Source organism: Uloborus diversus, chromosome 3 (genome assembly GCF_026930045.1).
Source record: "Uloborus diversus isolate 005 chromosome 3, Udiv.v.3.1, whole genome shotgun sequence".
Lineage (NCBI taxonomy): Eukaryota > Metazoa > Arthropoda > Arachnida > Araneae > Uloboridae > Uloborus > Uloborus diversus.
Window position 1 is genome coordinate 188,713,269 of NC_072733.1, and position 13,337 is coordinate 188,726,605.

At 31.4% G+C, this 13,337-nt stretch overlaps 1 protein-coding gene across 1 annotated transcript in view; it reads right to left on the reverse strand.

Annotated features, from left to right (window-relative positions):
• Window positions 1-9,019, reverse strand: part of LOC129218630 (integrator complex subunit 13-like) — a 50,987-nt gene extending 41,968 nt beyond the window's left edge. Inside the window, exons 1-3 of the mRNA XM_054852949.1 lie at window positions 8,795-9,019; window positions 5,278-5,352; window positions 393-592 (exon numbers count right to left, since the gene is read on the reverse strand). Coding sequence (XP_054708924.1) covers window positions 393-592; window positions 5,278-5,352; window positions 8,795-9,016 — 497 coding nt within the window. The 5' untranslated portion in view covers window positions 9,017-9,019. The remainder of the gene's footprint in view (window positions 1-392; window positions 593-5,277; window positions 5,353-8,794) is intronic.
• Window positions 9,020-13,337: the final 4,318 nt, after the last annotated feature.

The following is a 13,337-nucleotide window of genomic DNA, read 5'->3' on the forward strand; positions in this document are numbered from 1 at the left end:
TCCAGGCTTAAAAGGCTACCGCAAAAGAGAGTCGGAGGAGACCTGCTTCAGTTGTTTAAGCATTAAAATTGATGATGTTTTGGTAGGCTACATTTTGAATAAAGACAGCACCAAAGGTCACAACTTCAAGCTTTTCAAATTTCAAGCTAATCTTGAAATTTAGAAAATTAATACTTTAACAAGGGAGTACAGATTCGGAACAGTATTCTCAGGAAGCAATTTACTTGTAATGGGATAAGTGGCTTCAAACGAGCTCTTTTGCTTCATTTTGGAGTGATAAATAAACTAGGACTAGCCAAGGTGGGTCGAGATCTTATTGCTGGTCATTACTCTTGTACCTTTATTCAAAGTTTAAGGGTTATTTGCGAGTTTAAGTTTTGAGAATTAATTACCTATTGACATTGGTAAAGCAAATCACTCTGCCTTTATTCATGACTTTTCCAGCACTTTCAGTAAGAGATGTTCTCCTTTCATGCTGTATCTCGCTACATTCACACAATGCTTCAATAGCAGAATTTAATCCATGGAAGACAGTAGTTTCTTTGCTACCACTGTTAACAGGTGGTCCAACATGAGCTAAACCTGCCATTAACTGTTAAAAAATCCAAATATACAAAATTATAAACATTAAAACACAAATGACAGATACTTTCGTAATTTACAATGTAAAAAAATTGGAAATCAAGAGCCATATGTGAGTTCTTCTATATTTACTTGCAGGCAGATCTAGATAAAATAGATGAACACGCAAACACTGTTTACAGAAAATTTCAAAATTTGCAGGAAGTTTTGAAATTATTATATCAAATTTTTCATTAAGCAACACTAGGTGCTTGCCAGGTGCTTGCCAATTTTGCGGTTTCGCTAATTAATACCTAAAAGAAGTAAGTATAATTTTAAAAAGCATGCTGGTATTGCATAGTGGTACTTCACTTGCATATAAGTTTGCATATTTGTTATATTCTACATTGCTGTTGACAGCAATATAAGACATGGAAGGGATAGTTATTTTTAATGAAATAATTTGAGTTTGAAGATAGTTTTACATATTATCTAGGTCTGCTTGTAAGTACTGGCTTTAACAGTATTTTTACCAATCCATTTCAAGTGAAAAGATGAATTATGTACAATTTAATCACGCACATTTCATACTTTCCTTTGAAATTTTTCAAGAACTAAAAACTATATAAACAGTATCAAATATTTCTAAGCATATCATGCTACTTATTGAGGACAAGCTATTAATTGCATGATAAAATGTGTGAATGCCATCCAACATCATAAATACAGTAAAACCCCTCCTAACGGACACCCCTCTTATGCGGACAATTTTTTTTAATTCCCTGATTCCAAGGCAAATAATACTATTAAACCCTGTCCTGCGGATACCCCTAAACTGTGGACAAAAAAAATCGTCCTGCTAGTGTCCGCATTAGAGGGTTTTCGCGGTCTGTATCATAAAAATACTCATAAATGAACTTACTTTATCCTAACAAACATATGACAGGATAACAGAAGGAACCTAAACATTTAATGGGAGAGTATGACATTTCATCTCACAGCTTTGAGAAATGACAACAGGTAAACTAATATTTTTCTCAAATGTTTCGAAAAATATTTAGTCAAAACGTACAAAAGGTAAAGGAATTTAACTGACATTAATAAAGAAAATTGTAGTTTGAAAAAGCCTTGAGAAGATATTCATCTAGTAGTTTGTTTACAAGGGTGATTGTGAGTTCATCAAAAAATACCTGAAAGTTTCAAAGTGAGAACGGAAGGCGGGGGTGCACCTTTGCCATAGTTTTAAATAGTTCTGAGTCAAAATATTGTGTGTATATTTAATTAAATTTTTAATGGATTACAAAGTTACTTTTGAGCTGGTATTTTACAAATTATCTTCACATTTGTCCATCTTAAGAGATAGGTGTCCATCTCAATATATTTATAATTATATTCCGGTATTTTCAGACATGAAAATACCGGAAATACGTCCGAAAATACCGGAAATTCGGTAAAATACCGGAACACAATCACCCCTGTTTGTTTGATCATGATTAACAATTATTATATACATTTTAATACAGTGCAAGCAAAAAAAAAAAAAAAAGGAGAAGCAAAAATTCCTGCAATATGGAAGTCTTAACAGGAAAAATAAACAAATTTCTTGAAATTTAATTATTTTTCATATGAAAATTATTTTAACTTTCTTAAAATAAACTTGAAAGAATTTACTTGGAACTAAATTTATCAAGTATGTTTCTGTACCAAATTCAAACTAGTCCCACTTTCGTATGATTTTGGTATAGTATCATTTTCAAAAAAAAAAAAAAGGGGGGGGGGCTATTTTTCTGACTGAAAAAAAAAAGACTAGCCGACGCAGATGATATCGACATAGCTGGAAGAAGAAAACAGGAAAAAGTTGAGGAATTTATTGCCTTTTTAGAGTGCTGCCAATGATATGAATTTGGCACTAAATGAGGAAAAAATAAAGTCTTTAGTGTTAAGCACTGGAATATATGATGTACAGACCCATGATATTGGAAATTACTCTTTTGGAGAAGTCAACTAGTTTTAGTACTTAGGTATGCTTAGTATCAGTAAAAATGAGGTAAAGGTTGAAATTAGGAACCAAATTTTGATGGCAACTAGATGTTACTTTGGTTTAAAGAGCCAATCAAAATCTAAACTCCTCTCTATTAATACAAAAATAAATGTATGCAAAACCCATATAAGGCTGATTATTTTAAATGGTGGTGAGACATGGACAATTAACAAAACTGGAAGCAAGCTACTCATATTTGAAAGAAAAAATCTTTTAGCCAATTTTTAAAGCAATAAATAATGCATGAAGACATTTATATAACAATAAAATATACCCTAAATACAGACAACCTAACATCTTGAGATTTATTACAGGGTGACGACAGGAACTGTGAAAAAAGTTCCGACTTTTCCCTGATTTCCCTGATTAAGTTCACCAAATTTCCCTGATTTACGTTACCAATAATAATGTTTTTTTTTCTTAGCTCTACTTGAAATCCATTGTATGTTTGTATAAAATGCAGTATTTTAAATGTTTTAAGTTGTGTAAAGTTGAACTAAAGATATATTTTAAAAGATGCTACTTTTTAAATAGAATGGTTAAAAAAAACATATCAAGTCAATTTTTTGGGAACAAAAACCTACAAAACAGTATATTAAATTTTTCTACATGGAAAGATTAGAGAAAATTTAAAAAAAAAAAAAAAACTTTTCTTCCAGAAACCACTTAGCATAAAAATTTTAAGAAACTATTAAAATTACTCTTAAAAACACATGTGTATTTATGATAGAACTAAAAAGTAATTGAAATTATTTTGAACTAAGTTCTCAAACAGTATAATAATTGTTGCAAGAATGATAAGTAATAGTGAAAGAATAGAAGTAATGTAGTTATTCTTATATAACTAATTGACATATTTATGCAAAACAAATGAAACCATTTGACATCCATTCATAGAGAGCTTTTCTCTAATCAAGAACATAGGTTTCAATGAATGACTACAGCAATTTTAACAATAAAAAAATAAAGATATTTACTTAAGTACACAAGTCAACTCTATTTCAAATGATTTCAGTATGTAATGAAAAAAAATCTTAGATTGCTTTTGTAACAAACAACTTTGAAATGCAAAAAAAAAAAAAAAAAAAAAAAAAACAATTAGTTAATTTCAAAATATATAAAGGAAGAATACAACTTGGTTATAAAATAAAAGAATCATTTAAGTCTAAAGAAAAGAAAAACCTTTATAATCTACGGTGACAACAAGTAGTATAACGGCAAAAAACAAATTTTTTCTTTAAATTGAAAGTTCAATTTTAGCAATTAAATTAAAAACGCGAAGAAGTAATAACTTTTAAGCTTTTATAGTATTAATTCAAAAACCAAAGATTTCTTTTTGAAATCGTGATTGCAGAACGCTAATTACTTCGAGACAATGGAATAAAGGCAAAGGAGCTAAGGCATTAATGAAGGCTTCCTCTTTGCCTGTATGGTTGTTAATTTTACGTAGCATTGAAAGCGTAAAGGGAAATTTCAAGCTAGGTAAAATAAAAAACCTAACAGACACGGAAGCAATTTTAGGAAGTCCATCCTGTGGTTAATAAGTAAGATTCAATATTTTAACGTTGAGGAAACAAGATGCACAACATGCGGCAGTGTATAATCGCACCTCATTAATTTTACTTTTTTTTTTTTTTTTTGAACAGACAATTGGCGAAAAATGCATACGGAATTAGAGTACTTAATTTTGTAAAGCAAAAAAATTTTTTTTTTCTTCATAAAGTTCATTTTCCCTGATTTTTTGTAATTTTTTCAAAATTCCCTGATATTTCCCTGATCTCCCTGATCTGTCGTCACCCTGTATTAAATCTAACAGAATCAGATAGCTGGGGCTCATTTTTCGAACTGTAGATTTGGACCCAGTTAAAAGACTAACTTTTTCAAAGACTGAGGGTACTAGGAGAAGGGAGACAGGCAACAAGGTGATTATGTAGAGAAATCTTTGGAGACCTACGGAATAAATAGGTGGAGAAACCTAACAACCTCCTAGAGGAAGCAGACAGAGAAAGCCTTGACCTTCACTAGACAGATAAGTTGATAAGAATGGTTGCCTGATGAGCTTTTGATAGAAAAGAAACTGCAAAGGAATCAGGAAAAATTTCCACTTTGTATTACATGAACAGTTGAAAATGCTTGGATCAATCATTCGATTACTCGGTAAGGAAAAAATACCGTCATGACTTTCTTTCAACTATTGAAAAAGAGCCATCCATAAATAACGTCAGTCAAGAAATAACTACTTTATGTTAATATTTAAACAATGGATCCTTTTTTAAAGAGAGTGTTTTAAAGTAAAAACAGTTAAGTAATAAAAACCCAGAAAAGAAAAAGAAGCATAGAAAATATACACATAATGCAAAAATATATTCAACTTACCAATACAGTAAGCACATGAGAAATATTTCAATTAAATAAAAAATTATAACGAAAATAGTTTCAGGTTCTAACTATGCAAGATTATGTATCTTTTTCACAAGTCTTCAATACAAAGGATCGCTTTGAGCAAAAATTTTGTAGTATAACTGAACAAATCTAACATAGCACAAAACAAATTTGTAAATTTGTTCTAATGTACTATTAAGAGCAAGACTAAAGTAATCCATTACAAAACACAAATTATAAATGTTACTTGCTAATTGTTGCACATCACATTATTAATTTAAATTAATATTTACCTGGTGTACATTTTGATTACTTTGAGCCCAGGTATTCAACTGGTAGGCACAATTATCACTAACAATGAATCGTATCTAGAAAAAAAGAACATATACTTAATAAATAAAAGAAAATTTAAACATATAAAATCTTAAAGAAAAATTTAGAAAAAAACTATTTTGAGAAAATCAGTGAAAACAATTATTTTCCCGACTTCATAAATTTAATTCATCAAAATACAAGATCTGCAGGTATAAACATAACAAGTTAATTTCAGGCCCATGAGTTAGGTTGGTCAAGAGCGTTTTGAGAAATGAATGTATTTGCTTACATGTGGAAGTGTTTTTTTGTTGCTATCTATATAATATGCCAAGTACCCTTTGTTCCCCTGAAAAAATTTGAAATGAGGGCCCTTCTTGGGTCATTCTAAAGTTCTTTTTGAAAAATACAGAATATGAATCAATCATAAGAATAAAATTAAGGTAGCTCATATTTTATTTCATATTTTTAAAACATACACAGGATTGAAAATGACAGTGCCAGATCTAAGGGGAGCAAGTCCGGACTGCCTGAGCAGCAACAAGGAGGCAGCAAATTTATCTTATTCCTATGTTTTTCCTGTTGAAACCCTCACATAAAAACTTCAAAGATGGGTAAGGGATGATTCAAGTTTTTGCCCCGGCTCAGGAAAATCCTGGATCCTGATCTACAAAGTGGTAAATCACTTTAACTCTTAAATAAAATCTGAACTATGAAAAGAAAAAAAAAAGAATTTTTTGCGAGGTTGCGGAATCTGAGGAAAAATGGTCAACCCTGGAGCCAGGAATTTTAGAGCCTTCGACTCCAACTCCTTTATCCCAAAATCATTTTGATTCTGACAGCACATGCAGAACTTTACTGTTGTGAACTTTAGGGGAAAATGATCGACTGCGACTCTTAAAATTTTAAACTTAAAACTCCTTTAGCCCAAAATCGATTCGACTCGGGGTTTGGCCTGGGCGATGTAGGAATTTCTACATCGTGATGCATTGCCAATATTACATCACGATGTCAGTTTCTATTATTTTTTTTTGAGCAATCACGATTGCTTATTGCTTTCATTCGACTGTTTTTGGCGTTCCTATGATTTTATTTTCCCGCCAGCACCCTCTGCAGCATCACCGTCGACCGACTCCTCACGATGCTGCTCCTCTAGCGAAAGTCGTCTCGAGGTTGCATCCATATCCTACACACATGCATACATACATACATACACACACCTACACACACATATACATACATACACGTACACACACACAAACACACACACACGCATACATACATACACACACAAACACATACACACAAGCATACAGATACACACACCCACAGATACCCCTTCACACACAAAAACACATAACTACCCATACACTCATGCCTAGACACAAACACACATACATGCCTACATACACACACACTCGTGATGGCGAGAAACATAATTTGAATTCAAGATGTCAAAATTCAAATTAATTTTTAAATAATTTTTTTAAAGAGCTTTACATATAACTGCTTGTTTAAATTTTACATAATATATTCAAGGAGAAAAAGTATAAATTACAAACGATACTACAAACAGATTCTATCAGCAAGAAATTGTCAAAAAAAGCATCAAAAGTGCAAGATAGCAATAAATATTACAGACATGTTTTTTGAGATTACAATGAAGGTATTTTTTCAATGCAAAAAGAAGTGAGCTCATGGAAAGTCTCATCTGCTTGAACTAAAAACAGCTTCCTCGAAAGATCAAAATATATGTGCTTTGGTGAATGATTATGAGATAAACTTTGCTCATGAATATATTTTCCATCAAGACTTTAAAAAACTGCATTTCCTGCAAGTTTGAAAAAAATGGAGGTTATTGATTTGCTAATACTTCCACACAGAGACGCCTAGAACTTGAATTTTTGGGAATTGGAATTTTTTAAAAATTTGCTGAATTATACTCTGAATTGTACCAAATTATAAATACGAGAATGAACACAAAAACATGCATCTAATGTGAACAGACATTAAGCATCATTATAATTTAATAAGGCAATTTCAAAAGTAGTCTCCAAATTTACCAAAGCATTAGAAAAAAAATTGTGGAAAAAGAATACTTCTGGTAGGTCAGTGACTTTCCATCGGGGTGCTGCAGCTTCCCCAACATTTTGAAACAATTACGAGATTTAAAAAGCAATGATTGTGGGTGAACATTGGTGCTTGGATTTGTAGTTGGTCCAGTGTCGATACATGGGCTTAGAGAAAAATTCTAAACCGGTTTAATGATGCGGGGTGTACACTGATTTTTTGCAATGGATTGCAGAGCCCCCCGCCCCCTACTTCGACTCCCGAGTCCTGATTTTTTGAAGTTATTGACAAGAAACTGCCAAAAAGCATTTATTTTGTAAATTTATAATCAAACTTTGTACTTAAAACAACCTTAAAATGATAGAAAGAATTTTATTCTCCTGCAAGATACTGTCTCAGACTGAAGAGATCCTCATAATTATTCTAATCATTAAAGTAAACATTTAAAAAAATGTTTGGAAAAAAAAACATTCCACTCTGCAAAAGTGTTTATGTAATAAGTGCAACATCAAGAATAGCGAGACTGATCATTTTTAATGATATATACTTAATAGATCATTCAAATAATATTTGGAAGTCAATAAAGATATTTATAAGTCAGTTCAGCACGTCTTTGAGATATACATGCTAAACTAACAGAGCAGTGAGTTTCTTAATTGAGAAATAAATAACAGTGAAAGGAATAATTTAAAATTTTTTACTACGATATTTTTTGTTCAACTTAAAATTTAGTCACCAGACCTTAATATGCATAAATAATATTTTAAGGAGCAAAAAAACTATTTTAACAACACACTGAGATAAATAGCTGTTTTTTATTTTTTCTTCTTGTTAAAAACATTTAAAATTCAATAGCCATGCTCTTACTTCATTTATACCTAAGAAAGAAAAGGAAACCTCTTTACTCATTTGCTCGCTCATTAGAAAAGTTAAGACCACAAGATACTGCATGGCAGAAAAATAAAATTTAAATGGGAGAAGGCAAGTATGACCGCTTTGTACAGATTAATCCATTTGTTTTTATTGCAAACATTACATAACACATGTTTTTCATGTTCAATTATTTTTCAACAAAAAGTTTCTTCTTTTTTTTTTTTTAACAACCAAAGTACACACGAAAAATCGATTGATTATAACATATCTTTGGCTCTTCAAATTTAAATGGGAGAAGGCAAGTATGACCGCTTTGTACAGATTAATCCAGTTGTTTTTATTGCAAACATTACATAACACATGTTTTTCACGTGTTCAATTATTTTTCAACAAAAATGTTTCTTTTTTTATTTTAACAGCCAAAGTACACACGAAAAATCGATTGATTATAACATATCTTTGGCTCTTCAACGTTTTGAAAATATATGTGTAAAAGTTCTACGGAAGAAATAATTCAGAGGAAGTAGAAAAAATTCGAAAAATTAAGATACTTACAAGTTTTTCTGATGGAAAAATATCCCACACAATTCTACAGTACTCCAAAGCAGCCTCCACCGAGCATGTCCATAATGATTTAGATAAAGGCGCAAGAGGTATTATACCTGGCTGTCTTGTTTTAGTAAAAATATCGAACTCCATATTTTGGTGACATGGCCCAAAAAAGTTGGCACTATGGTCCAATACAAAAATAGTTTTATGGCTTACTGGAAAACTCATACTGGAAATTAAGTATAGCGACTTTTTAAATTGCAAATCTCATAACTGCAAAAAAAAACCCTGCTTCCTTTATTCCTTCTTTTCTTGTATTGATGTGCGTGTTTCACTCAATTAATTAAAACTCGCAAAATATAAAATTATACCATGAGTAAATGGCTCATGCTCGGATGTAATTGCGAACAAATACAATTCAAATTTCTCAACACCGGAACCGGTTTATAAAAAAAATTGCAAAAATCATCGAACAACAAGCCACAATTTAACTTCTATTAGATGCTATGGCACAATGTTCCAATGAGAGAAATAGAAGCAGAGTCTCTACTCTTCATTTTACATGAGGGTCTATCCATGCGACGTCATACTCCATTAGAGCAAAATGGGAAAAACGCGTTTTCAGTTTAAAATTCTAAATCATTTCAATTTTTTCAACAACTGACAACGTGATCCCCCGAATATTTGAAGCAATTAACTTTTTTTTGTGTGTGTTCTTTTAGAGGAACATATTTGAATACTCGTTGAAATTAACGAGAAAAAGAGAAGTTCATTCGTGCAGTGATCCTAACTCTAAATGTAGGCACCCAGAAAATAAAATTTATTTTAATTTTTACACTCGAACTCGAAGGACTCTGATCTAAGGTAGAATTCAAAGGTAATATACTAGTAAATGTTTTATTTAGCTTGCAACAATGATTAAGCTCCGCCATCATCATATTTTATGCATGACTGTTTACTCATACATGTCAAAGCTATGCAATGTTACAGTTGATATTTTTGTCAACCTAAAACCACTTCAGATCTGCATTTAAGATTCTGTTGAAATAGTATTTTCAGTGTGATGGTATTAATGAACAAAATTCAGTTTTATTTGCTTCAAGCTAAATGGAAATTTCATATGTATTTCTTTTTGAATTCTATTCCTTGTACATATTGACAGAAAATTCTGTTTCTTCAAAAGTTTCATCAAAGAGTACAATGTACTTCCAAATTCTATACTTCAACTGAATAAGTTCTTTTTTTTTTTTCAAAAGCAGCTGCATTTATCTTATGTTGACAAGATATGATAGTTCTAGCTGTGCTACAGAATACTCTTTAATTTTCATATTTTAATTTAAAATGATTATCCTTCTCAAAAGTTGCCATATAAAGATAAAAAAGGATATCTTTAAAAAAAGGGGGGGGGGGAGACTCTACAAAAGTACCGGTAGAAAAGAGGACTGCCTAGATAATATTACTTTGCACTAATTTTCCATGTGAAGCGTTTCTTAGCTTACATATACAAGATAGCAATACACAATGAGTTCCCAATTTCTACCAGAATAAATGTAAACATATATTGCACAAGTAGAATGAAAGGGTTATTTTTTGAATTTGAATATTTGAAATATTAGTGATACTTTCCTTCTATTTGTACAGTTTAAGTATGAATGCTCGACTGCTTTTCTAGTACACAACAGTTACATTGGGAAAAAAAAGGGGGATTTTCCCGTGAATGGGGACACTACTACTTACCACAGCCTGGGCATCATTTTCGATTGATCGGGTCCTGCCTGTTCAACTTTTTAAGGGAAGGGGGTATCAGAGAGATTGAAAGTACAGTTGAACTTGGTTCAACTGTACTTTCACGACTTGTACTTACTTTACTCGAAGTGTCAAAAATCTGCGATTTTATTCGTAACAGCTGTGAATGAATGATACTTTGAAAAAACGAAGAAATGCTTGCATATATTTAAAAGCATTACTACTGACACGCACACTGTATTCTAACTATTAGTACATTTAGAAAATAAACACTCATTTCTTATAACTGAATGTTTTTGAAAAGGGAAAATGATAATCGACAATCGCGGAATAGGTTTTTAATTCACAATGGAAGATGAACACTTTCATATCCGAGTAAATTGAAATGTGCACAGGTAAACAAATGTACAGGTTTTATTTTCTATGCAAAATATTTAGTATTTGCTTCTTTTTACACAAATGGACTTCTACTACCTATCAAAATGGTGAATAATTTCCAAAAAAGAAAATTACAGAATTGAACAACGAACATTTTAAGTATAGAGGTCAGACAATTTTGGTTGCCTCAGTCGAAACCCCCAATTTAATGTACGTATTGTGCATGAATTTTTTAATGTAACTAGATAGCAAACCAAACTTAACGAACAAGGTGTTCGTTTTAGCCATGATTTCTTTATAAACACAGGTCGTAGTAAGAGAGTTTAACTGCATCTTGATTCAGTATATCGCACACCTACTGCCACAAGTAAAAAATTGTCGATTTTGAGTTGTATATGCAGTGAAGCACCGTTTATGCGTTTTTGAAGGGACTGTATGAAAAGAGCGTATAAATGAAAAAACGTATAGTAGGAATGCGTTAAAGGGTATTAGAATCTGCAAGGACCAATTTGAAAAACGTTTAACTGATAAAAATGTATACAAGCGAAATATATAAACGGTGCTTTACTGTATGTCCTGGTGCATTTTAATTAGTTCTATTAAAATGCAAGACAGCCACAAGAGAAAAACATTTTTTAACCTTATTTGTGTCAGTCTGTTACTATAGGAATTTAAGCTAAGGCGCATTAAAATTAAATACATTTTTTCTATAGAAGTAGTTTTAGAGATGTGGCATTGTCGTACTAGGTGTGTAATATATTTATATATGCCAGCATGGTACAGTGCTTATTTAGTAAAAAATAATCACCGACTTATCAGCTACTGAAAGTTGGTCCAGTTAATTTCATGGTCAAGTTTGTTTCTATTTTTCATTTTGCCATTACCTAACGATGAACCTTCGAGCTTTGACATGTACCTATAATTCTCAAATTAATCCACCAAACACATAATTTATTTACTCTGGCAAAAGTAATTTTTGTAGTCCTGCCATAGGAGCCTGGTACGGTGAGACAACTCTCACTTTTAAGAGGAATAATGATTTATAGAAAAATTTATTTTTCGAGGGTGAATTGATTTATTTTTTGAAAGTAAAAATTAAATACTCTAAATGAATGAACTTTTTTCATCTTATTTCATAAGAATGGATAAGGGGAAAGTCTGCGGTGGCCATTCAATCCGATTTTCGATACCATATTCCACATTTTTGGAAGTTATTAAATCAGTAATATTAAGAGGCAGTAATATATAGCCCAATTTTCCGGAAAAACAACAACAAATCAGCTTCAGGAACCACGCCTCCTAGCCTCTTCACTTCTTTTGACCCCCACTTTTTTGGTGCAACAGCCGCCTATAAGCCCTGCTTGCATCTTAGGACATTTTCAAAAGCCAGATTTTCGTCACAAAGACGGATACTGAAGGCTATCAACCTTAAAAATTTTTTTAGTATAACGAAGGACACACATCCGTTGGATAACCAATCCCATAGTATGCAAGACGCAGTAAACCAAGTTCTTCTGTAAAAGTGAACCACCTTTGCATTTTTTAAATATTAAATGTAAAACAAGTCATTTTGATTAAAAAAAGATCTCTCTGTTTTGATTACTTGAAACTTTACTGGAAATTAAAAATATGCATCACATAAAATGTTTAACACAAGAATTTAAGGACATGTACTTTATTTAGAACAACAAAAAACTTCTAAATTGCAGTTGAACTCCAATTATCCGAATCAACTGGACACCATTTAGATTGTTAGTTTTTTTTTTTTTTTTTTTTGAAAAAGAGGCATATTTTAATTTTTTTACTGTATGAATGTTGAAGTTCAGAAAAACTATTTTTAAAGAAAAAGAACTTTCAATTAATCAAGTAGAAAGGTAACGCTTTTCATGCTATGTGTACTAACAAGTGCTGCTGCAGAGAAAAGGATAATAGCATGAGTCGACAGAATCATCATTTTGAAAATCGCAGCAAGTGCAATCGCCTTAGTTTTTTGCTCAAGTTCTGAAAGCGATTCAGATAGTTGTTGTAGAGTTCTACTGTATATTTATGTATGGCATAAAAATAAGAAATGCTTAAAAATTTCAAAAACCATTTTATTAATTCAATTTTTAACAGTACTTATGTCATTTATTTATCATACATACACAGGTATCTCTTGTATAACACAGTTGATTCGTACTGTCTAATACGAGACATTTTTATAAATAGTTTTTTCTTACTTATTTTTTGAACTAATTAATTATGTCCTACATATTATAAACCATGTTATATGAATCTTTGAAATAATGTAAATCAAGAAAATGTGTACCGTGTTATATTGAAACCAAGTCTTAAGGTAAAAATTTCATAATAGCTGAAATTTCAACTAAATAGGACATACAAATGAAAACTGGCTGCTAGAACATACAACAGCTCAAGAGAAAAT